The 25,345-nt window shown below is 43.3% G+C and overlaps 1 protein-coding gene across 10 annotated transcripts in view; it reads right to left on the bottom strand.

Annotated features, from left to right (window-relative positions):
* Positions 1-25,345, bottom strand: part of nf1a (neurofibromin 1a) — a 278,314-nt gene that overhangs the window by 208,074 nt on the left and 44,895 nt on the right. For all 10 annotated transcript variants that reach the window (XR_013303594.1, XM_077611678.1, XM_077611683.1 and 7 more), the window contains 4 exons: positions 21,674-21,748; positions 21,457-21,582; positions 4,625-4,762; positions 4,441-4,554 (listed from right to left, as the gene is read on the bottom strand). Coding sequence is in view for 9 of the 10 variants with exons in the window: in XM_077611678.1 (XP_077467804.1) it covers positions 4,441-4,554; positions 4,625-4,762; positions 21,457-21,582; positions 21,674-21,748 (453 nt within the window). In the remaining variant the exon portion in view is untranslated. The remainder of the gene's footprint in view (positions 1-4,440; positions 4,555-4,624; positions 4,763-21,456; positions 21,583-21,673; positions 21,749-25,345) is intronic.

Genomic DNA, 25,345 nt, shown 5'->3' with positions numbered 1-25,345 from the left:
TGCCCCATCAGTCTGGATCTCAGAAGCTAGGGAGAAAAATACCCCTGTGGATACAAACGTGATCAGAACCAAAGACAAAACGTTATACAATAGCTTAGCTCAGGGGTGGGCAAACTTTTCGGCCCGGGGGCCACATTGACTTTAAAAATTTGACAGGCGGGCCGGGTCAGCACAAGATACGATACATATAAAAAACTGCATCCGTTAACAGTACATATGAAACATAAACAGAAAAAAAGGACTAAAGTATGAACATATTCATCACTCATCTGGGATTTATGGGGTGTTTTCTTGGTTTTCATCAGACTAAAGGTCTGTTCACACATATGTAGAGCCAAATAACACCAGAATCCTCTGTGCCATCTTCTGGATGTTTGGAAATTTGGCTGCACTTAATGAAGCCTAAAACTCAGAGACTTTCAGGGAGTTGAACTTGTCACATTGGAGATCAATCAGTTCCAACTGCAACTCCTGTGGAACCGTTTCCGGGTCTTGTGAGAAAGGACATGACACCAGCTGTCAATTTGTCCAAAATCACAAAACCGACGGCAGAATTGCTCATGCAGGTCATCCAATGATTTCCTGTATTTTTTCACATGCGGGGGCCTCTTTTAACGCAACTGGTGTGGGGAAATGAGCAAATGACTTGTCTGATATTTGCTTGAAAAATAAAAACAGCTTGGTTTTGAAGGCGAAAGGTTTGCTTGCATTTCATGCACAAACTGTTTTTTCTCTTGTCATTCAGCTCGTTCATGTGTGTCAGGATGTCCACAGTAAAAGTTAAATGTTCAGAAATGTGTCAGTATTCTCAAGTAGCTCCCACACACATTTACATACTTTTACTAAGCTAGTGCGCCATCTATCGGGGAAATGAGGGTATTGGATTGGATTGGATAACATCCGTATTCTGGAAATTTCATTGTGACAGTAGCAGAGGGTGATTAGACAGAACAACAAAGCAAAAACACAAAGTACAAAGCAAATCAAAGGAAATAGGATCATTAAGAATCACCAAATCAGATCATTAAGACAGAAAAGCAGCAAAAACACAAAACAAGCAAGAGTGGACGGAGCTACCGCCGCCGGCTGCCACTTGAACGGCGCCATCTTGGTTGCGGTAGCTAAAACGGATACAGACTCAACAAGACGTTATAAAGTTGGACAAAAACTGGAACCACACACAGGAAGTCTTCCACAAGATGGGGAACTTCTGCAGACTGTGACCGAGGTAGAGAATATACAGAGTCACTCTTCCAAGCTTATCCGCACTGTTCCTCAGTAGTCTGGAGCTGAAGACAACAGCAGCAGAGCAGGGCTCCGCTTCCGGCCTGGTAAGCGCTGACAGCTCTTCCATCTTATCCCATGATGGAATGGTTGGTCAGAGTTGCTCTTCTCCCGGCACTTTTGTCCAGCTCCGAATTTCCAGCAGAATTGAGGTGTTGCTCTTTCTGCTGCGTATTGTAACAGCTAGTCCCATGTGTGTGACAGCGCTTATGGTTCCAAAAAAGAAGTGACAGAAAGAAGCCAGGCTAACAGAACAAAGAAAGTTGTAAAAACATTAAAGTAAAAAGTACAAAGTAAAGTAAAAAGGAATGTATTAAGAAATATTAAAATGTAATTTAAAAAAAGATAGAAGGGCTGTAAAACATGAAAAACAAATAAGAGTGGACAGAGCTACTGCCACTGGCTTCCGCGTGACAGCGCCATCTTGGGGGGAAAAATAATTTTATATATATATAGAAAATTTGGACAACGTCGGCGGGCCGGATTACAAGGCCTAACGGGCCGTATATGGCCCGCGGGCCGTAGTTTGCCCATGTCTGGCTTAGCTCCTGAGGAAAACCATGACGGTGAGACCCAGCCAAGTGCCAGTGGCGTGCGTGAGCCTCGTGATTTTATTGCAAGGAAGGGCTGGTTTGAAAAGTTCAAGAAGAGGCATGGTTTACAAAGTGTTTTGCTGTATGGGGAAGCCTCATCTGCCGACCAAGAGGCGGGAAAAATGTACGTCGAGTGAGTGTTTCCTAATGAAAATCTGAGAATGGGCTTATTTGGAAGTGGATGCTTTCCCGGACATTTTTATTCAAGGATGAACTTAAAGTACCATGGTTCTAAGTTCACAAGGATCGCCTGACACTCATCATTTGTGGGAATGCTGCTGTCTTCATGGTAAATCCAGCCTTAATTTACAAGTTCGACTGTCCCCACGCTTTGAAAAACAAGAATAAAGCCCTGATCCTAGTGCACTGGATGAGCAATAGGAAAGCTTAGCTCATGCTAGCTCTCACAAATGACTGGTTTTTAAACTGCTTCATCCCGAACGTGAAGCTGTACCTCACGGAAAGGGGGCTGCCCATCAAGGTCCTCCTCCTATTGGACTGTGCTGGACATGGAACTGAACTCCATTACGAAGGGGTTCAAGTGGAGTTCCTGCCCCGCCACACCACTTCCCTGATTCAACTTTATTCTTGCCTTCAAGGCCCTCCATACAAAATCAACAATAAAGGGACTCATTTCATCAATTGGTTTCGCGATATTTCTCAGGTTTTCATACTCTGTCCAAGGCATTCAACTATTTCATGCAGCTTCAGCAGAGAGATCATTTTCCTTTCCCATGTTGCTTAAAATGTTGGTCTGCTTAATAATGTTGAACACCCTTCTTCAGTAGTTTTTCCTTTATTTGGGCACACCTAGCAAACAAATTATCACAGGTGTCTAAAATTGATTTCAGTGATCCAAAGAGGACTGAGACACATTATTATCCATTAGTTTAATTGAAAAATATATATATACAGACGCTCCCCTACTTACAAACGAGTTAGGTTCCGAGCGATTGTTCATAAGTTGAATTTGTTTGTAATTTGATTCAGTGCTATATTTTGTATTATAATTTATGTTTAAGGCCTATATAAGTATATTGAAGGTTTATATAAGTGCATTTGTATGTTTAAGGCTTGTATAAGTAACATGCATTGGTTTGTACTGAAAAAAACATTTAATAAAATGGAGAGAATATGTACAGGACTGTATAGAGAGAGAGATTTATGTATTAGAAACTGGCCGAAAGAAGCGATCTAACGACGATTGCACAGTTTTCTTCTTTTTTTCCATCATAAATGATGCGGTAGCACTGTATGGCATCATTCAATTGATTTGCAAACTTTGTGCAACGTTCAATATTTGGGTCCTGCTGCTCGATCTTTCTGTTTATAAATGGTACTGACGGTCGAACGATTCAAGTTGTATATGTGCAACGCTCACCACTCTCACGTGCATCAAGCTTCGTTATTATTGCCACTCGTTTCAAAGGAAATGGCTTGTCTCTTCCTTGCAACTCCCTCAATAGAAGCCTTTCGCTTTTTACCAACCATATTCAATAATGGATGCACGAGATATTTAATGATACAAATGAAAAAGGTTCTTTGCGCACTGGAGATAAGTTCACGCACTTCCGCATTGCAACGAATTGGACAGAAGAAGGTAGATGCTGGGTGAGCTGGGCCCTCACAGCGCCAGGCGTCGGTATTAGCGGCGGAAAGAAGCACTACAGGGAAAAAATACAAAATCGAACTTACAAACATTTTTCGACATAAACGCAACTTGCAGACATGTTCGTATGTACCGTTGTTCGTAAGTCGTATGTTCGTAAGTAGGGTAGCGTCTGTATATCTTTACGACACTTGAATACAATTTGTATAATAATTTGGAACGCAGTGTACATGCATCTGCCACTCAATGTTGTGTTAATAACTGTGGCTGTTTAAGTTACTAGCTGGTCTTTATAATGCAACACTCAGACCCTGTGTCCTTGACACACAACGCTGCATGATGCTTGGTTGCTGGTGCAACGCCGGTCGGCCACAGCCAGATTTTCCCAACCCGCTTCACTACGCATCAGCTTGTCGTTGGCTGTCAGTACAGCAGCTTAACACAGGCAAACTCCATGTGTCATTTTACAATGATGTCAAATGTTTTGAGACACTTATGTTAGGGCCTCCATCCCTTCCTCCTGAGACACGTGGAAGGGTTTCTCTTTGATTGCGACTCAAACAAGAGGAGCGACTACAGATGAAAACAATGAACAATCAACTTGCCTTTGTACTTCTACAGTTTCACGTGTTTCTCATATTGCTGTGACTCATTTGGCTAACAATCTCCCACTTGCCTAACATTGCCTGTTTTTGCATGCTTTCTTTTCTTTGGGATGCTAGTGAGTCGAACCTTCAAACGGGAACCCACATTCCTTTGATGGAAAAGGGGAAAATGTGTAACGACGAAGGTGCTGAAAGCCATTAGCACCAAGTAGATCAAGCACTATGGGGAATTTAAGGACACTATGCACTGCTGAGAATCTTGTAAAGCATTTATATTAGACATTCCCATAAAGAGTAAAGGTAAAAAAATGACTAAATTAAATTATGTTAAAGAAAATGTGCTTCAAACCTCCATGGCTTCTTGTGAGAGTTGTGTTGTGTTTGTGAGAGGCACTAGTTGCACCAAGCCAATAATTAGCTCAGCTGTGCTGCTCTGCATTTCTGGAGCTTGCTTCACAGGGTTCTAAACAGGGTGCCAAAGGTTAATTGTCAGATGAAAAGCCTTGAAAATATGTATGTGTAGCATCACTCACATGCAACATGAGTTTAGGGTCAGCGTGAATTAGTTTGACCAGCGCAAGAAGGAGGCACTTGTAACTTCTCGTATCCAGTTCTGTGGTTTTCTCTTTGAACTTTAGGCTAGTAGTCACCTTCCCCTTGAAAGTCAAACTCTGTGAGAGATACCATAAAAAAATATGAATAATAATTAAACACCAGAATAACAAAACAAAAACAGTCACAAAATTATTATGATAATGCTCAAGCTAATTTTAGAACACGTCAGACCATTCTTAATCTTGAGATCTGGCTCAAGATGGCATCTTTTGAGTCTTGGTCATAAAGTGGTGTAAAAAGTTTTATCATCCTTAATAATTTGTATTCATTGTATGTAGAGCTGTCCAGACTAGTCGATGTCGTCAACTACATCGGTGAACAAAACACAGTATCGACCATTGATGATGTAAATACATTTCACCATATAGTGAGTTGAAAATGGATACCAGCGTTTCGGGCGAGGAAGAGGACACTGGCACAATTAAAATCTCACTCCATTCCTGCTGGCTTTCCACCCAAGTAGTAAACCAGCACCTATGTGGACTGTGGCAGCGAGGGACTGACTGACGAAGAGGAACCAACTCAAACCATGGAGTCACCAGGAGGATCTTCAAGCTTCTTTTTTAGTAATACAGTAATGCCTTGACATACGAGTGCCCCAACATACGAGTAATTTGAGATACGAGTAAAATTCAGAGCAAATATTTGCCTTAAGATACGAGACACATTTTGAGATACGAGCATACGAATCAGTCAGGTGGCCAAGTCGCCACATCTCCCTCGTGTAAAGATATATATGAGCAATGGGCAGAGCGTTGAATTTTTTCCGTGTTGTTTTGCGTTAGTCAGTGCAGAACTAAGGGAAAAGCAATGGGTTCATAGAAAGCAGGCGCAATGAAGGGTAGTGCGAAGTATACATGTACGCGCATGCGTACACGTACGCATATATACAGTGGGGCAAATAAGTATTTAGTCAACCACCAATTGTGGAAGTTCTCCTACTTGAAGATTAGAGAGGCCTGTAATTGCCAACATGGGTAAATCTCAACCATGAGACATAATGTGGAAGAAAAAAAAACTGAAAATCACATTGTTTGCTTTTCAAAGAATTTATTTCCAAAAAAAGAGTGGAAAATAAGTATTTGGTCACCAACAAACAAGCAAGATTTCTGGCTGTCAAAGATTCAAGATGGCGGCGCGCACTGACGCAGCGGCCCTATGCTCTACAGTTTGGTGTCGTTCGTTATTCTACAGTCGCCAGGATTTAATTACTCTCGGAAGGAGATGCGATATCCCCGAGGACATCTCGAGACCTCCGGGATCTCCGTGGATAGTCAGCCCACTCAGAGTACGTAGAAAGCGGCGAAGAGATAGAAAGCAAAAGCGCGGATGCCGGGCGGGCCTTGCTGCTAAGCTAAGACAACAACCACACGAGCACCGCTTCCTAGTATCTTTTTGACCAACGCCAGATCCATCACCCACAAAATGGATGAGTTGGAACTTCGAATCGCTACCAACAGCTTTGTAAGGAACTGTAACATTATTCTCATCACAGAAACGTGGCTACACCCGCAAATCCCCGACCCTGCGGTATCGCTGGCTTGCTGAACGCTTTTTCAAAAAGGATCGTTCAAAAGAATTAACAGGCAAAAGCAAAGGAGGGGGACTTTGCGTGTTTGTACACAATGAATGGTGTTGCGACAGTAGGATCATTGACACACTGCTCCCCGGATTTAGAGCTATTGGCAATACGATGTAGGCCCTATTATTTACCGAGAGAGCTAACGGTCGTCATAGTAATGGCGATCTACATACCTCCAGATGCGAACGTTAACAAGGCACTAAACCTACTGCTAATGGCTGTAAACAAACAGCAGCTTGACCACCCCGATGGAGTCTTTATTGTCGCTGGTGACTTCAACAAAGCGTGTTTAAAGACTGTTCTACCGAGGTTTATTCAATACGTAAAATGTCACACTAGAGGAGACAAAACTCTTGACCATGTTTACTCTAATATCAAACATGCTTATAAAGCCACTATCCCTCACACCCGCATACACTCCACTCCGGAGGCTAACAAGGCCACAAATAAAGATAATAAAAACTTGGCCCGAGGACGCGCTTTCTCAGCTGCAGGACTGTTTTTCCCGCACCAACTGGTAACTTTTCGAACACGACAACCTGCAGGACTACACGGACACTGTACTTTCTGTTGGGGTCATTCTGGATAATATTATAGATGTATGCATTTTAATTACTTTTGTATAAGAGTGTCTTTAATTTGAGACTGGGGCAAACTCGAGGTCACCCTGCTGGCTCCAGCTTGTTGACGTAACACCTCAAGGACTGTTTACTGGGAGATACACCTCGCAACCCAGACACCCAGATGCAAGTTCGCAATGAAGATCTGCAAAGGACTCATAAATTGCTTTGACTGGGACGCCGGCAGTTTACCTTATAAAGAAATTATTATGCTTATACTGCAAATTCTTACGCAGGTCTTTTGGTTTCGATCTAATATGAGCAGTTGTTTTTTTACCTTAATGGTGTTATTCGGTTAGCTTATGCAATTGTTTTGAATCAGATTACATTAGATGTTTTGAGTATGTCTAAATGGAGAGAAGAGTATGCTGCTCTTCAGAATCCTCTTGAACGAAGGCGAGTTATGAGTGATTCTCCTTGCAAGTTGTAACCAGTGTATGTTTAAAGATGTCTTCCATGTTAATTAAATTGTATTCATAATGAATCCATCACTTTCCTACATCAAAAACTGCATGGACAACGTCACTGTTAATAAACGGATACAGGTTTTTCCTAACCAAAAACCCTGGATGACCAAGGAGACACAGGCACTCATCAAATGCCGTAACACCACCTTCAGATCAGGGGACAAGATACAATACAGCGCTGCCAGAGCAGAGCTGAAAAGAGGCATTAAAAAGGCCAAGGCAGCATATACAAAGAAAATTGAGGAGCACTTCACAGAAAATAACCCAAAGAAGATGTGGCAGGGAATACGACATATTACCAATCACAATAACAATAATATGTCTGTTAACGCAGATACCTCACTAGCGGAGGAACTGAACCGTTTCTTTGCCCGCTTTGAGACTGACAAACCAGACCCAGTCTCAACACCCCCACCACCACCCTGCAGCAATACACTGAAGTTTCAAAACAGGAAGTGAGACTGGTAATGCGGTCTGTGAACACCAGGAAGGCTGCTGGCCCTGACGGAGTACCTGGGAAGGTGCTCAATGCCTGTGCTGTGCTGACCAGCTGGCTGGAGTTTTCACAAAAAAATTCAATTGTTCCCTGCAACAATCCATCATTCCATCCTGCCTGAAATCTGCCACCATTATCCCTGTCCCCAAAATGCCAACCATTGACAGCCTGAATGATTATAGGCCTGTTGCACTCACGCCTGAGATCATGAAGTGCTTTGAAAGGTTGGTAGCCCGCCATATCAGGAATACAATCCCTCCCTCAGTTGACCCTCACCAGTTTGCTTATAGAGCAAACAGGTCCACTGAGGATGCTATCGCCATTGCTCTACACACAGCACTGAGCCACCTGGACCACCATGGGAATTATGTGAGGATGCTTTTCATTGACTATAGCTCAGCCTTCAACACTATAAAACCGGACATTCTGACTGACAAACTCTCCCACCTTGGACTATCCTCTTCCATCTGCTGCTGGATAAATAACTTTTTAACCAACCGACCAAAAACTGTTAGACTTGGTCCCCACCTTTCTTCCTCCATTACACTGAGCACTGGCTCCCCTCAAGGCTGTGTACTGAGTCCTCTTCTGTACTCCCTGTACGCATACGACTGTACACCAACCCACCAGTCTAACTCCATCATCAAATTTGCCGATGACACCACTCTGGTCGGACTCATCTCAGGAGGGGATGAGTCGGCCTACAGAGATGAGGTCAACAAACTGTCTTTGTGGTTCTCGGTGAACAATCTCACACTGAACACCACGAAAACTAAAGAAATAATCCTGAACTTTCGCAAACACAGCACAGATCTGGCCCCACTCCTCATAAATGGAGTATGTGATATTCGTTTGAGTTACGGGAAAACCTACATACGAGCTCAGTCCCGGAACGCATTAAGGTCGTATCTCGAGGTACCACTGTAAAGGGACAATTCTAGTTAACGTCTGGACTGGCAGGCCAAGAAAAATCTCATGAAAAGAGGCCAAGAATGGTAAAAACAGCCAAACTTGCCCACAGGTCAGCTCTGAAGACCTAAAACATAAGGTTGCTGCATAGCGGGCTGTTCAACCATTCAGCACAAGGAGATTGTGTATGAGAGAGTAATTTTTGCACACATGACACAAACAGAGCCACTTGGGTTATGATTAAGCAGATTTGGACAAGCCAGCTCCATTTTTAGTAAGATAACATAGATTGATAGAACTGACATTATAACCCGGGGTTGGGGCCCGGGTGTGCCCAAAAGCTAAAAACAGAGGCGGGGAACCCAAAATGACAGCGAAAAAAATAATCCCAAACGAAATTGCTTTTTTTCCCTCCCTTGTTGCACAAGAAATATGCTACTTTTCTCATTTCAAGCAGGAGGACAAGTTATTAATGGATGTACTTAAAGTTGGGCGATAGGACAAAAATTGTTATCACGATAAAAAAAATAATCAGTCAATATTGATTATTATCACAATAACCATCAGATATTTTTGTATGACATTTGTGACTTTAAATTTCTGTGAATACGTGAATAAATTACTTTCCTCCTTATTCAATTATGAACATTTGAGTTTGATTTATTTAATAAGGGAGAGCACATATTAATTAACATTCATATTCATGTTAATGAACATATATATGTAAATATGCAAGACTGTAGCCAAGTGATAATTTCCATTTTTACTTCCTTGTGCAGGTTGAAGGTAATTGATGACACAAACATACATTTTGTTGTTCTGTTGTGCAATGAAAATAAGACATCTCCCTTCTTACACTATGATAAATTGTAAATAAAACCTGACATTTTGACAGGCGTCTTTATTTTTATAAATTTGCCTTCAAACGAAAAGTTGCTGTGCAATCTATAAAATAATCAACTGAAGATATCATCACCTTTGGCAAGTACAGTGGTACCTCGACATACGATCTTAATCCGTTCCGGGACTGAGATCGTATGTCGAGCTTTTCGTAACTCGAGCGGACGTTTCCCACTGAAATGAACTAAAAAGAAATTAATTCGTTCCAACCCTCTGAAAAAATACCAAAAGCAGGATATTGGATTGGAAAAAATGTTTTATTTCTTCTAATTAGCCATTTATTAAGAAAGCAACACATAACTAGTGGTTTAATAGTAATAAATTGTGTTTAATAGAAGTAAAATTAGACGCATTTCGCGGAGGGTAGGAGGGTAGAAACAGCGACATACACGGAGGCGGGGGGGGACTTTATCCACGGCAACAACGCACTCAAACGAACAAACAAATTTACACTAACTTGGATTAATACATACAGACACTCAAACATACGTTTAATGTAACTTTACACAAAACTGAATTCTAATTTTTTATTTTATTTTTTTACCTTCGTTCTGGGCGGGTTAGCGGTTTGCCACGCCTCCACCCTCACGTTCGCTATCGATGGGCTGTTTGCTGTTGTATTCCCTTCAAAATATTCCGAAAATGATGAACACAAATGTCCTTACAATAGGATAACGCACGACCACTTGCCAACGAGAAGTAGTCTTGAATGAGTGATCGAGGGAGCTAACAGGTTTAGGAAGGAATAATAGCTTACCCATGTACTGATTGTGGGTAATGAAGTTTTATTCTGAGAAAGGGTACCATTGGCTATCAGTGTTGTGTGCACGAGTATACTTCATTACCCAGAAAGCCCTCTTTTTGCCCGCGCATGCGCGTTTTGCGTTCCCTGGTCGATGCGTAGGAGAAACTCGTCTGAATAAATTGTTCAGTGCCCGTAGATATGTTATACACGAAAGAGATGCGGCAAAGAAGACTACAATGGCTACAATGATAAACAGCCTCTCATGTCATGGCCACCTGGCTTTCTCGCATCTCAAAATTTTTCTCGTATCTAGAGCTAATTATTTGCTCAAAAATTTCCTCGTAGGTAGAGCTGCTCGTATGTAGTGGTACCACTGTATAATACTGTTTAATTGGACCATGGAACGAATTAGAGAATTTTCATATAACATACAGTTGTGGTCAAAAGTTTACATACACTTGTGAAGAACATAATGAAGAACATCGATGCGTAGGAGAAACTCGTCTGAATAAATTGTTCAGTGCCCGTAGATATGTTATACACGAAAGAGATGCGGCAAAAAAAGACAGTGCGCTACAATGATAAACAGCCTCTCATGTCATGGCCACCTGGCTTGGTCGCATCTCGAAATTTTGATCGCATCTAGGGTGAATTATTCGATCAAAATTGTCATCGTACCTCGAGCATGTCGTAGGTAGAGCTGATCGTAGGTCGCGTACCACTGTAGAATATTTTCAGCCTCACGAAAAACAGTGTAAATTTACCTCACATTTGGCCATTTACAAAAAAAATTAAAGTTGGGTTGAACCATTTTTACCCAAGATAAGCTTTAGATTTGTGCAAAGTTTTCATTTACATAGAATGGGGAAACATCTTGATATCAACTAAGGAAAATATTACAGGCTGTCCTCAAATGAGGACAGTGGGTTAAGGACATTTTCCTTAAGGCTGCTCTTTCCACAGGTATTTTCCAGTCATTAAAAAAATAAAGTAAAAAAACACCAGGTAGAATTCACTTAGATATTTTAGTGGATCGGAGTTTTTATTATTATTGTTGAGAAAAATTATTTCACAATAATGATCATTATCGTTTTATCGACCAGCTCTAGATGTACTAGTTTTGACTAAAACATGGTGAGAACAACTTTACAAACATCCCAAAGATTTGAAACCTCAAGAATATGCATAAATGTAATGGCCTGACTAACATACACATTGAATGGCTTTCTGTCCTGAAAGTTGCAATGGTGTAGGCCAAAAGTGGAACGCCATGTCCAACAACAGCTGGGTGTTTTGGACTGTGGTCCAGCGGATGCTGGGAGCGGCTGGGCTCGACCACGCCCGGTAGGCGCCACCCAGGGAATTGCGACCACGCTAACCTGGCCCGCTTCCACAGGAGCTGCGATTGGGCGAGAAAGCCTTTGACTCAGAAATGACCGAAAGAAGCTCCGGTGGCGACTCGGACCTGGAGGACCAGTTGAGCTGGATGGGCATTGAGCAGCGACACGTCAAAATCTGGAAAAGCAGCTTACGCACAATGCGCCGCCAGCAAGCCAGATTTGTTGTATGAAGAGTAAATGAGTGTGTGAGTGTGTGAGTGTGTGAGTGTGTGAGTGTGTGAGTGTGTGAGTGTGTGAGTGTGTGAGTGTGTGAGTGTGTGAGTGTGTGAGTGTGTGAGTGTGTGAGTGTGTGAGTGTGTGAGTGTGTGTGTGAGTGTATGAGTGTGTGAGAGTGTGAGAGAGTGTGAGTGTGTGAGTGTGTGAGTGTGTGTATAGGTGCAGCAGTGTTCATAGATTGGACAATAGCGTTTGCAGACAACATGCTTCTGTTTCTTTGATTGCCTTGAAGCCATGTGACTTTACACGTAAGCACACTGGCTGGGCCTTCTGAAAGGGGAATGAGCATAGCCTAACAACACAAAGTCAAAGTGGGCTGAAAGGACAAATTCTCTTGTTTCATTAGGGGGGAAAAAGGAAATTTACCGAAATTGTCAAAATTAGCATCCCAGGTGGTTACTATGACCGCCTCACATTTCTGAGATTGAGGGTTCAATCCCGGGGGTTCCGACCTTCCTGTGTTCAGTTTAATGTTCCCCCTTGAGCCCACAAGGGTTTTCTCCAGGTACTAGTTTCATCCCACATTCCAAAAGCACGCATTGTAGGCTAGTGGAACACTCAAAATTGTATGTTAAGATTCTCTCACTACGTTTGTCCAAACCGTGCGACATGGACGATGTATGAATCGTTGTTTTTACATGATGTGCCCTAAACGCACCGCGTGGCTGATTGGTCTGCCAGCGAGTTTCTAGGTGCTCCCCTGAACACTTTTTTTTCTGTCGTGATGGGAGTTATAAAACATCCACCCATCCATAAATCACGCTTTATCTATTCTCTAATCCCTATAAAGCATGATGTACTGATGGATGTGTGTGTGCACCTGGAAACTCGCTGGCGGAAATTCTACACAAAATGACGCTTGTAAATGACGTGGAAAGGCGTATTGGTTCAACGCGTCCAGCACCATCGTGTCTCGCAGAGTCTTTCCGTCATGACAGGGGGAAAAAGTGTTTTGGGGAGCAGGAATAGATAAAGCGTGATTTATGGATGGGTGGATATTTTATGTTAACATTGTCACGCTACTTTTGTCCAAACCCTGCATCGTAGAGAGTTGACATTATGGTGGCTGGAAACGTCTGTCGTATCCCAATAGACGAGTGATTGAATTTCTTTACCTTCTCTAAGTGTGTGAACTCAAGATTTGAGCATTTGCAAGTATTATCGATGAGCATGCCTGACCTGAAATATGTTAGCTTGCTGCTCTCTTGAGCTATTGAAGATATTAGGTGCTAATAATTGTAATAAATTAATCATTAATTAATGGAATGTGTTATTGAAAAGCTAAAAAGGTGTTCCTATCTTCTATCTTTTCTGTAAATTTGGTGTCAATAAGTCAAATGGCTTGGGAGCTATTGAAGATACTAGGATCTAATAACAATAATAAACTAGTAATTAATACATGGAATTTGTTATTGAAAAACTAAAAGGTTTTCGTTAAACAGAAGGCAATTACCTGTCTTTAATGTAAATTTCATGCCAATACGTCAAATTGCTTGGCAGCTATTGAAGACATTAGGTGCTAATAACAGTAATAAGATCATAATTAATAAATGGAGTGGGATGTTGAGAAACTAAAAGGTGTTCGTTAAACAGAAGTGTTGGAATTATTGTAAATAAGTTATCCTGATTCCGGTATGACTGTCGAAATGCTTGCTAATAGAATTAGGAGTGTCTTGAGCCCTGGGAAAGTTTCACCTTATTCAACAAAGAGGAACTACCCCAGGGGTCCGGCGCCTGTTTGAACCATTGTGTGAAGATTGCGGGAGATCGGGAAAGAGACTGTAAAGGTGTTACCTTGAAGGAGCATATGGTCATGATCAAATAACCTTTTGTAACTGAGAGATATTCCTCTCTTTCCTTTGATCAGCTTGAACCTTCCTGTAACTTGGACACTCCCAAAACACAATAAGAGACTTGGCGAGAGGAGACATCTTCAGAGTGTGTCGGAGGATTGAGACGAGAGCAGTCCCGAGACCCTCTCATTTTTAAATAAAGTTGACTCAATTCTCTGTGCTTTTCCTTCTTTCAGATTGGTGATACAAATGGCTGGTGTTTAAACCTAACAAGAAGGTAATTACCTATCTTTTCTGTAAGTTTCGTGTCAACCTGTCAAATGGCTTGGGAGCTACTGAACAAAATAGGTGCTAATAACAATTAAAAAAAATATCTAATCCTTATAAAATGTGAATTACGGGTGTGAGAGTGTGAGAGTGTGAGTGTGTGTGTGCGTGTGAGAGAGTGTGATTGTGTGTGTGAGTGTGTGTGTGTACAGTTGTGGTCAAAAGTTTACACACACTTGTGAAGAACATAATGTCATGGCTCTCTTGAGTTTCCAGTTATTTCTACAACTCAGAATTTTCGCTGATAGAGTGATTGGAACAGATACTTTGTCACAAAAAACATTCATGAAGTTTGGTTCTTTTATGACTTTATTATGGGTTAACAGAAAAAGTGATCAAATCTGCTGGGTCAAAAATATACATACAGCAACACGAATTAGCAATTTTGGTGACTTAGAAAGTTGTGTCAGTGAAATGAGCTTCATAGCATGGCCTCTTAACTTCTTGTGAGTGATTATGAGTGACTACAGCTGGTGACTTCTCTGAGGCCATTTAAATAGGGCTCATTGGATGCAAACGCCCACAAACGCTACAATGGGAAAGTCAAAGGAGCTCAGCATGGATCTGAAAGAGCGAATGCTTGACTTGAACAAGTCAGGAAAGTCACTTGGAGCCATTTCAAAGCAGCTACAGGTCCCAAGAGCAACAGTGCAAACAATTGTTTGTAAGTATAAAGTGCATGGCACTGTTTTGTCACTGCCACGATCAGGAAGAAAACGCAAGCGGTCACCTGCTGCTGAGAGAAAATTTGCCAGGAGGGTGAAGATTCAACCAAGAATCACCAAAAAGCTGATCTGCCAGGAATTGGAAGCTGCTGGAACACAGGTGTCAGTGCCCACAGTCAAGCGTGTTTGCATCTCCATGGTCTGAGAGGCTCCCGTGCAAGAAGGAAGCCCTTGCTCCAAAAGCAGCACCTTAAGGCTCGACTGAAGTTTGCTGCTCATCACATGGACAAAGATAAGACCTTCTGGAGGAAAGTTCTGTGGTCAGACGAAACAAAAATTGAGCTGTTTGGCCACAATGCCCAGCAATATGTTTGAAGGAGAAAAGGTGAGACCTTTAACCCCAAGTACACCATGCCTACCGTCAAGCACAGTGGTGGTAGTATTATGCTGTGGGGCTGTTTTTCTGCCAATGGAACTGGTGCATTACAGAGAGTAAATGGGATAATGAAGAAGGAGGATTACCTTACAATTTTTCAAGATAACCTAAAGTCATCAGCCCGAAGATTGGATCTTGGGCGCAGTTGGGTGTTCCAACGGGACAATGACCCCAAACACACATCAAAAGTGGTAATGGGATGGCTAAATCAGGCTAGAATTAAGGTTTTCAAATGGCCTTCCCAAAGTCCTGACTTAAACCCCATTGAGAACTTGTGGACAATGCTGAAGAAACAACTCCATGTCAGAAAGCCATCAAATCTAACTGAACTTCATCAATTCTGTCAAGAGGAGTGGTCAAAGATTCAACCAGAAGCTTGCCAGAAGCTTGTGGATGGCTACCAAAAGCGCCTAATCGAAGTGAAAATGGCAAAGGGACAGGTTACCAAATATTAGCGCTACTGTATGTATATTTTTGACCCAGCAGATTTGATCACTTTTTTCTGTTCACCCATAATAAAGTCATAAAAGGACCAAACTTCATGAATGTTTTTTGTGACAAAGAAGTATCTACAGTGGCGGGCGGTGCATTTTCTGGTAGCGCCTTCAACGTATCAATCCAACCCTCAAAAACAATTTTATGGCTATAAAACCTCTACTGCAGCTACAGCTGCGACACATAAAAAATAATCAATACATTAATGCACAAAAATTGGGTAAAATCCACTTCCTAGCAGCATTTCATGATTAAATACAAATACTGGAGCTTTTCAGACATTAAAACCAGGCCAGGGTGTGATTTTCCCGGGAAAAGACAGCGATGAACGTCGATGGCGTATGGGCAAACATTGCCCGAAAATGGGGTAAATTCCAGCGAAAACAGCATTTATTGATTAAATACAAATACTGGAGCTATTTAGACATCAGAACCGGGCCCAGAGTATCATTTCCCCGTTAAAAAGACAGCGATGAACGTCGATACGTCCATACGTGAAATGACAAAAAATTCACTAAAATTAGGTAAAATCCACTTCCTAGCATCATTTATTGATTGAATACAAATACTGGAGCTTTTGAGACATTACAACCAGGCCAGGGGGGTGATTTTTCCCGGGAAAAGACAGCGATGGACGTCAATGGTGAAATGCCAAAAATTAAACTGGGGTAAAATCCACTTCCTAGCAGCATTTTGTGATTAAATACAAACATTGGAGCTTAAATACAAACACTGGAGCTTTTCAGATATCAGAACTTGGCCCACAATTGAAATATTATTTAGGAATATAGCCATATTTTACTCACCAAAAATCATTTTTACACAATATCCATCCTCCTTTCTTTCTTCCTTCTTTCCTATCGCCATCGAAGCTAATGATGAAAGTCGAGCCTGTCCGGTCATATTTCCGGCATAGTCCGTTTTGAAAATAGCATTAAATCAAACAACAATATACTATTTGCTTGTGGAGCTAAGTTAGCGCGCTGAAAGTGCCCCACACACCATTTTCCCGGCTGTAACAGGCTTGCTAGCTTCGGAGTTGACCGCCCTTTCTTAATGATGTCCATTTTTTCTGGAAAAGTCCGTCTGGAAAATAGCTTTGTGAGCAAACAGAATCCATTTGTTTTTGCTTCTGTCGGCCATTGTGGGTGGGTGGAGTTTGCGATCTCGGCTGCCTCGGGTACTGCTTTGGCCCGCCTACTAGCCAATCATAGTTTGTGAAAGCAATGACATGTCCCAGCCAGCAAAATGCTAACGCCTATGAAAAATCATTGTGGGGTTGCCAACTCGAAATCTGATTGGTTAAAAGCAACAGTCTAGTTTAATGCAGCAGAGCCCGCAAGAACTGATTGTGAAGGCTTTGAGGCAGATCTGATCTGGCAACAAATAATGGCTGAAATGTGATTGGTTAAATGCTTCAATATGAAAACACACATCTGGAAGCAGTGCAACCAGGGGGGAAAGCAATGAAAGGAAGCTAACAGACCATTTGGAATAATAAGTATTGATGGACAAAATATAATATGATTCAGATATTTCTTAGGCCAGCAGAGAAGGCCTTGAAGGCCCTGACGGCCCGCCACTGCTGTCCAATCACTCTATCAGACTTTCCCAGTAGTGACGTTCAATTAGAGGTGCCATTCAATTAGAGGGTGCCGCTCTATTTTTTTACTAGCTGGTCAGAATTTAGAGAAGAGGCGAGAAATTTTATGGATGAAAAGAGAAACCAGGTAACATATGCATATTTATTTAACAAAAGGCACAAATACAAGGCAATTACTGATAAGTAATTACATATTTACTGGTAAAAATCAAGTGACACGTCGCTGTTGTAGCTGTCCTCGTCATTTATATCACCTTCCGCATCAGCGTCGAGTTTCTGAGTGAGTTCACGTTCATTGTCGCCGGCATTGGCTCACGCTTGCTGGAACCAGTCTGAATCGGGGAGTCTGACATGAAACAATGTGCAATCCTCAGAGCCGTGGAGAGCATTGATCAGTCCCCATGCCTTGAACGATTTGATGATTAGATCCTTTGGCAGCTTATCCCAAGCATCAACAATCCATTTCAAATAAACTTCCATTGATGGTGCTCGCATGTTGCCGGATTTGGTGTAGCTCTTCTCGCCATGCAACATCCAGTTCTCGTAGAACTGTCAGACTTTGGCCTTGAATGGGGTGTTCCAGTAGACATCGGGGGCCTGTATAAATTTGATGTAGCCTCCTGGAATCACGGCCACACCAGTCTTGCTTCTTGGTGGCATCGCTAATGTGACAACGGTATGAATCCCAGGCAAGAAGGCGCTTGCCAAACATAGAAGAACCGATGATCCGTAAAACCTCTATATCACCGGCATGCCGCTCTATTTTCAAAACATTCCCCGTTAGTGACGTTCAATTTGAGGTGCCGTTCAATTAGAGGGTGCCGTTCTATTTTTCTATTCTTCCCCCAAAGTGCCGTTTTACAAGAGGTGCCGCTAAAATAGATATAAAATATACAAAAACACCAAATACTGACTGTACTTCCCTCTGACAATAGCTCCTCTGCTTAATATTAATTGATAAAAATGACAATGATAGACCTGTGCACTACGATTAAGGTGAATTGAAGAGGAAGATAATGATTTAGGGTGCAGGTTATTGAGAGCTATATTCCAAGTCAGGCTTCCGGCCGTCTGGTCTGCCCAGAGAGCTCTATTTTCCGATAAGCGCAATGGCATCTGCCGTAAGGTCGCCCAGAGCTCACAATTCTGGAAAAATCCACCCTCACTGAGGCTCCCGACCGCCCCGTCTGCCCAGAGAGCTCTATTTTCGTATAAGAGCGACGGCGTCCGCTTGGTGGGTGTCTTTATTCTTCGCCGCTGAGTTTATTGTGGAAAGAGAGCTAATTGATCAAGTATGCGTAGGCCTGTGCACACTCACCAGAGTTAGGTTGACCTGTGAAGAGAACGTTCTAGAACCGTATGTTTCTGCCAAAATGAGGAAAGTAAAGGGTAGATCTTTCATGATAACGGGCTTTAAAAGACGCGAGGTTGGCAAATAAAGATTTGTGTCACGCCCTGCCTAACCAGGATCTCTCTGAGCGTGCAGTCTGTTCGAACCTCAATAAGTTGAGTGGCAGTTCCCTTTCTTCCGCCATTTCTCTTCGACGCTGAGTTTAGTGGCAGTCCTGTATCCCGCTTGAGAGTTCCAGCGTGAATTTTGACATTTTTATGAACAATTTTAATTTGGATATAAAATACCGCAATCGACTGATGCCGTGAAATTATGAAGGATGACAGTAGTTGGGTGGGATAGACACCGGCATCCGACGCAACCCTTGTAACGACAAGCGGCACTGAAAATGAATTAAAGAATTGCCAAAGCCCCCTCCACACACAAGCACAGGCCTCGAAGTTAACCATTGTCCTGCTCTTTTCAGTTTGAGAAATAAATGAGAAAAATTTTATTTTCTAAAATAACTAACTCTAGAAGATTCAACAAAAATAAATTACCGTATTTTCACGCCTATAAGGCGCGCATAAAAGTCAAAAAAAGTCAGAAATTTTCTCCAAAATAGACAGGGCGCCTTTTAATGCAGAGCGCCTTTTGTGAGCGCCGAGCGCCGAGCGGGAGCGCTCGAGCGGCGCCGAGCGACGGCGACCGGGGGCGGGGGCGCTCGCGTCGCCGACGAGACGAGCGTCGCCGACGAGACGAGCGGCGCCGACGAGACGAGCGGCGCCGATGAGACGAGCGGCGCCGCCGCGCTCCCGCTCGTCGGCGGCAGCCGTGGCCGAGCGCCGAGAGAGCTCCGGAGCCTGACTGAGCACTAACTGCGAATACCCTCTTTATATATAGAGAGAAGGCGGACGTTGGTGGGGCAAGGGGCAAGGCTTGGGAGGGTGTGTGTGGGAGAAGACGCCAAAGCCACGCCCCTACAAGGTTCCTATATATACAGCTGGTATGGGCACAGTGATGCATGTGCTCAATTGCAAACTAAAGAATGAATATTTCCACAAAGAGGCACTCTTACGAAGCACAGTTCAAGCTTCTAACCATCGATCATGCAGTGGATCATGGTAGCAGAGCAGCGGCGAGGAAATTCAACATCAACAAATCCATGATTCGTAAATGGAGAAAGCAGGAGAAGAAGCTTCGCCAGGTCAACAAGAGGAAGCTGAGTTTCCGTGGGAGCAAAGCTAGGTGGCCGGACCTGGAAGAGCATCTTGAGCGCTGGATTCTTGACTTGAGAGCAGCTGGGAGAAACGTCTCCACAGTCACCATTCGACTGAAGGCAAAAGCGCTCGTGGAGGATTTGAAACTTGAACATTTCGAAGGAGGACCGTCGTGGTGCTTTCGTTTTATGAAACGGCATCATCTGGCGATCAGAGTGAGGACAACCGTGGCGCAGCAACTCCCGGCGGACTACATTGACAAGCTAGCCGCTTTCCGCACCTACTGCTCCAAGCTGATTGCCGACAAACTTATACAGCCAAACCACATTATCAACATGGACGAGGTGCCGCTGACTTTCGACATCCCGATGAACCACACTGTCGAGAGAAAGGGGACCAGCATGGTGGCGATACGAACAACGGGGCACGAGAAGTCGGCTTTTACTGTCGTTCTCGCTTGCCATGCTAATGGGCAGAAGCTACCACCAATGGTGATCTTCAAGCGAAAGACTCTGCCTAAAGAAGTTTCCAGCCGGCATCATCGTGAAGGTGAATCCAAAAGGCTGGATGGATGAGGAGAAAATGCGAGAATGGTTACGTGACATTTATGTCAAGCGACCAGATGGATTTTTTCACAGCTCGCCGTCTGTTTTGATTTGCGACTCCATGCGTGCTCATCTGACAGCAACAGTTAAAAACCAGATCATGAAAATGAACTCAGAGCTGGCCGTCATTCCCGGAGGCTTGACCAAAGAATTACAGCCGCTGGACATCGGCATCAACCGGGCTTTCAAATCAAAGTTACGAGCGGCGTGGTGGCAGTGGATGATTGCTGGCGAACACAGCTTCACGAAAAGTGGCAGGCAGCGCCGGGCTTCTTACGCTACGATTTATCAATGGATCGTTGCCGCCTGGGCGAACGTGTCTGCTTGCACGGTTGTTCGAGCTTTTGCCAAAGCCGGCATAATTTCTAAGGAGCCACATGGAAATGACGGTGACTCTGATAACGAAGAGAGGGGGGGACCCGGCTATTTGGAAGGCTCGTTCGGGCAATTGTTTAATTCTGACACAGAAGATGAGGAGTTTGAGGGATTTGAAGGTGATGATGTCTTGAGTAAATTGTAAAATCTCCAAATAAAGCACTACCGAACTCAGTTTTGCTTTCGTTGCCTTTTTAAAGCGTGTTTTTAGCGTGTGGGTGTAGCGCCCACGAACTATATTTCCCAGCAGTCACTGCGCACCGGAACCCGGAAATAAGCTGCTTCCGGTAGCCAGCGCTATCGCGTTTTGATCTTAATCCATATGAAATATAAAATATACATGCGTCTAATGAAATGGTGCGTGCTTTGTGTGTCTAAAATACAGAAATAGCACTCGTTACTGACACTGCGGCGTAAGAAACGATGCGCCAAATAGGCGTGAAAATACGGTATGTTTCGGTATTTTCTGCCCTGTCAAAATTAAATTGAGTTTCTTAGGAATTGCATTTGAAACCAGAAGAAAAACTTTTTGGGTTATTCTCTACCTTCCATAACTGTGTACTCACCGATGTCATGCGTAGAGGAGCGTGGGTGCTTTGGACAACTCTGTTGAGGGTGTCTGAGAACATAAAGCGAAGCTCTCCAGAGTAGCAATACACGGCATCGATCTTGGGCCACCAGTCCAGATGAGACTGCATGAAACCACAGAATCAGTAAACAAACCAAAAGTTCCATGACAAAAAATATGACAAAGCAGAGTCAAATGGCCCACTGGATACTTACATTGGTTATTATTCTGTGCAAAGAGTTGACGAGGACAAAGTGGAAGGTGGAAGGAGACGAGGAAGCCAAACAGACCTTCAAATAAAAAAATGGTCATCAAAAATTTGAATTACTTGACTAAAGAAAGCATCAGTCCTCAACCACCGATCCGCAAACCGATACCGGTCCACAAGCCATCCAATGCCGGTCCTTCCCAAAAATAAATATTAAAGTTTTAAATCTGATGGACACGAGGCACCGTCGACGCTCAAGTATGGAGACCATGAGCCACTGGCAAGGTGCACCCAAGGGTTACCAGATCAAAAAGACTACAAGGCAATCAGACCGTAAATATAACCCACTCAGTTCAGTGGGAATTTCGCCCAATCTGTTAACACTGCACCGCCTAAGTATCACACCGTCACTCAAGTGCTTTTCATCGCACAACTAGTGTTGCAGGTACTTGCTCGTTTGGTCGCCGGTCTTTTGGTCGCACAGAAGGTTATTGATAATTACCATTTAAATCGTTGCTCAAATTCCCTAAATACAAACTGTGAATTATTATTTAGTCATACTTAATGCCCTATTAATTATTAGGCTAAAGAAAAGCTCCAAATTGCCCGTACTTTTATTGTGTTTTGTTGGAGAACTTGTTAAGACCCTGACTGACGTCCCTTCCTAAGGGGACAACTCATGTACATACAAACTCTTATACACACATGTCCGCACAGTGAAACTGCTCAGCGCCATTGTTGGCTTTTATTGATGTGTAGACGTGTTGTTTTACCTTGTTATGTCGCTGGTCTTTTGGTCGCCCGTTGTTCGGTTCCGGGCGACCAAAAGACCGCGACCAAAAGTCCGGCGACCAAAAGACCGGCGACCAAACGACCGCACACGAGTGTTGCAGACCGAAAAAACAAAAGGTTGTTTTCGTTAGGATTTTGAAGTTTATTTTCGTTTAGAATAGGGGCGGACAAACTTCTATATTTGACAAGACTGCTCTTTTCTTGCTCTTATTTTATTGAATATGAGGTGAGTTTCTGGTCACCTCGGAAATCAGTCTCGCAAATTCTAATTTTAATTGCAATGTGGCAAATCATATTGACTAAACTTCATATTCATCTTTTTCGTCCATCCGAGGTCGGGTCTCCGGGCAGCAGAGAAGCCCAGACTTCCCTCTCTCCAGCCACTTCATCCAGCAGACAGTCTCCACAGCGTGTCCTGGGACGGCCCTGTGGCCTCATTCCGGTGAGACAAGCCTATAACATCTCAAAAAGGAGGCTTCCAGGAGGGATCCTAATCAGATCCCCAAGCCAACTGGCTCTGCTCAATGCAGAGAAACAGCGGCTCTACTCTGAGTCTCTCCAGGATGACCAGGCTTCTCACCCTATCTAAAAAGGAGAGTCCTGACATCCTGCGAAGGAAACCCATTTCAGGCGCTTATGTATGGGATTTTGTTCTTTGGGTCATGACCCACAGCTTGTGACCATATATGAGGGTACGAACGTAGATCGACCGGTAAATCGAGAGCTTCGTGTTTCAACTCAGCTCCTTCACCATGACGGACCGATGTAGAGTCCAGTCCGCATCACTGCAGATGCCGCACTGATCCATCTTTCAATCTCCTGTTCCATTGTTCCTTCACACATGAACAAGACCCCAAGATACTTAATCGTGTTGGTGGAGTTAAGGAGGTCTTGAATGTATTCGGCCCACCGATTCACGAGTCGATGTGAGCAGCCCCCCATTCCCACTATACACTGTTTCCCCTCCTGAGACGTCGGATGGTGGACCAAAATTTCCTTGAAACCACCCAGATTCTCATTGGCTTCAATGAACTCCTCCCACGTCCGGGATTTTGCTTCAGAGACCACCAGAGCCGCGTGCCGATTGGCTAGCCAGTACCCGTCAGCTGCCTCCAGAGACCCACGGACCAAAAAGGCCCACTATGGCTGGGGTTGCCGACAGAACAGGCACCAACCACCTTGCGGCCGCAGCTCCAGTCTGCACCTCAGCAATAGAGGCAAGGAATATGGTCCACTCGAACTCAATGTTCCCCGGCTCTTCCCGGACATGAGAGAAGCTCTGTTGGAGGTGCGAATTTAAACTCCTAACGGAGGACTCTGCCAGGTGTTTCCAGCAGACGCTCACAAGACAACACAAAGATATATTAAGACTTGTGAATATCAAGAAAACAAAGGGGTTGCATATAAAGCCTAGGCAAACAACCACTTCTCAGGGGCGCACTGTGAGTATGCATTTCCCAATTTTGACGTGTCGCTAATCCTGACTAACTGAGCTAGTTCTCCTCTAGTTCCGAGTTGCCGCACAAAAACCTATTGCATGTCGGTTGGGTTATTACATATACAGTGGTACCTCGAGATACGAGCTTAATCCGTTCCGGAACTGAACTCGTATGACGAGATTCTCGTAACTCGAGCGGACGTTTTCCATTGAAATGAATGGAAAACAAATTAATTCGTTCCAGCCCTCTGAAAAAACACCAAAAACAGGATATTGGATTGGAAAAAATGTTTTATTTCTTCTAATTAGCCATCTATTAACAAAGTAACACATAACTAGTGGTTCAATAGTAATAAAATGTGTTTAATCTAACTAAAATTGGGCAGATTTCGCCGACGGGAGACAGAGACATTTGGGGGCGTGGGCGGGGGGTTCCTGTTTTTTCCCACGACAACGCACTCGTAAATGGAACAAACAAATTTAAATCAACTTGGATTAATATATACAGACACTCAAACATACGTTTAATGTAACTTTACACAAAACTGAATTATAATTTTGTTGTAATCTTTTGTTACCTTCGTTTTTCGGGTTGGCGGTTTGCCACGCCTCACGTTCGCTATCGATGGACTGTTTGCTGTTGTATTGCCTTCAAAATATTCCCAAAATGATGCACACAAATGTCCTCACAATAGGATAACGCACGACCACTTGCCAACGAGAAATGGTCTTTAAAAAACTGTCGCGGGAGCTTTCCTAAGAAAGAATAACAGGAAATGACAAGGCTGAGCTTCCTACGTAGTGATTGTGGGTAATGAAGTTTTATTCTGAGAAAGGTTGCCATTGCCTATGGTTTTGTGTGCAGGAGTATACTTCATTACCCAGAAAGCCCTCTTTTTGCATGCGTGTTGTGCGTTTCCTGGTCGTATGAGAAACTCATCTGAATTAATTAGTTCCGTGCTCGTAAATATTGTTATACACGAAAGATATGCAAAAAAGACCTGGCTTGGTCGCATCACGAATTTTTTACCGCATAACGGGCGAATTATTCGATCGAAATTTCCCCCGTAAGACGAGCATTTTGTATGACGAGCGGTCGTATGACGAGGTACCACTGTACTGTGATCCTTCAGCGCATCTTGTTTTTTTTATATTAAGCATAAAAAAAGTTCATAAAAATGTGAAAATTGACACTGAAACTCATAAGCGGAAGACACTTCCCTGTCACTCAACTCAGCAAAAAATGGCGGGCAGCAGCCATCAATTTTATCCAAAATTAAAGCTTTCTGAGCGGCCGGGAGCCTCTGAGGGTGGATTTTTATAAAAAATGCGAGCCACGTGCGACCTTCCAGCGGACACCGTGGCCCTTATTTGAAAATAGAGCTTCCTCAGCAAACTGGACAGCAGAGAGCCTCGAAGAAGGTGGCTTTTCCCCAGAAATGCGAGCCC

This window comes from Stigmatopora argus, chromosome 10 (assembly GCF_051989625.1).
Source record: "Stigmatopora argus isolate UIUO_Sarg chromosome 10, RoL_Sarg_1.0, whole genome shotgun sequence".
Lineage (NCBI taxonomy): Eukaryota > Metazoa > Chordata > Actinopteri > Syngnathiformes > Syngnathidae > Stigmatopora > Stigmatopora argus.
The sequence above is the reverse complement of the archived record's forward strand: the minus strand, read 5'-3'. Positions and strand labels throughout refer to the sequence as shown.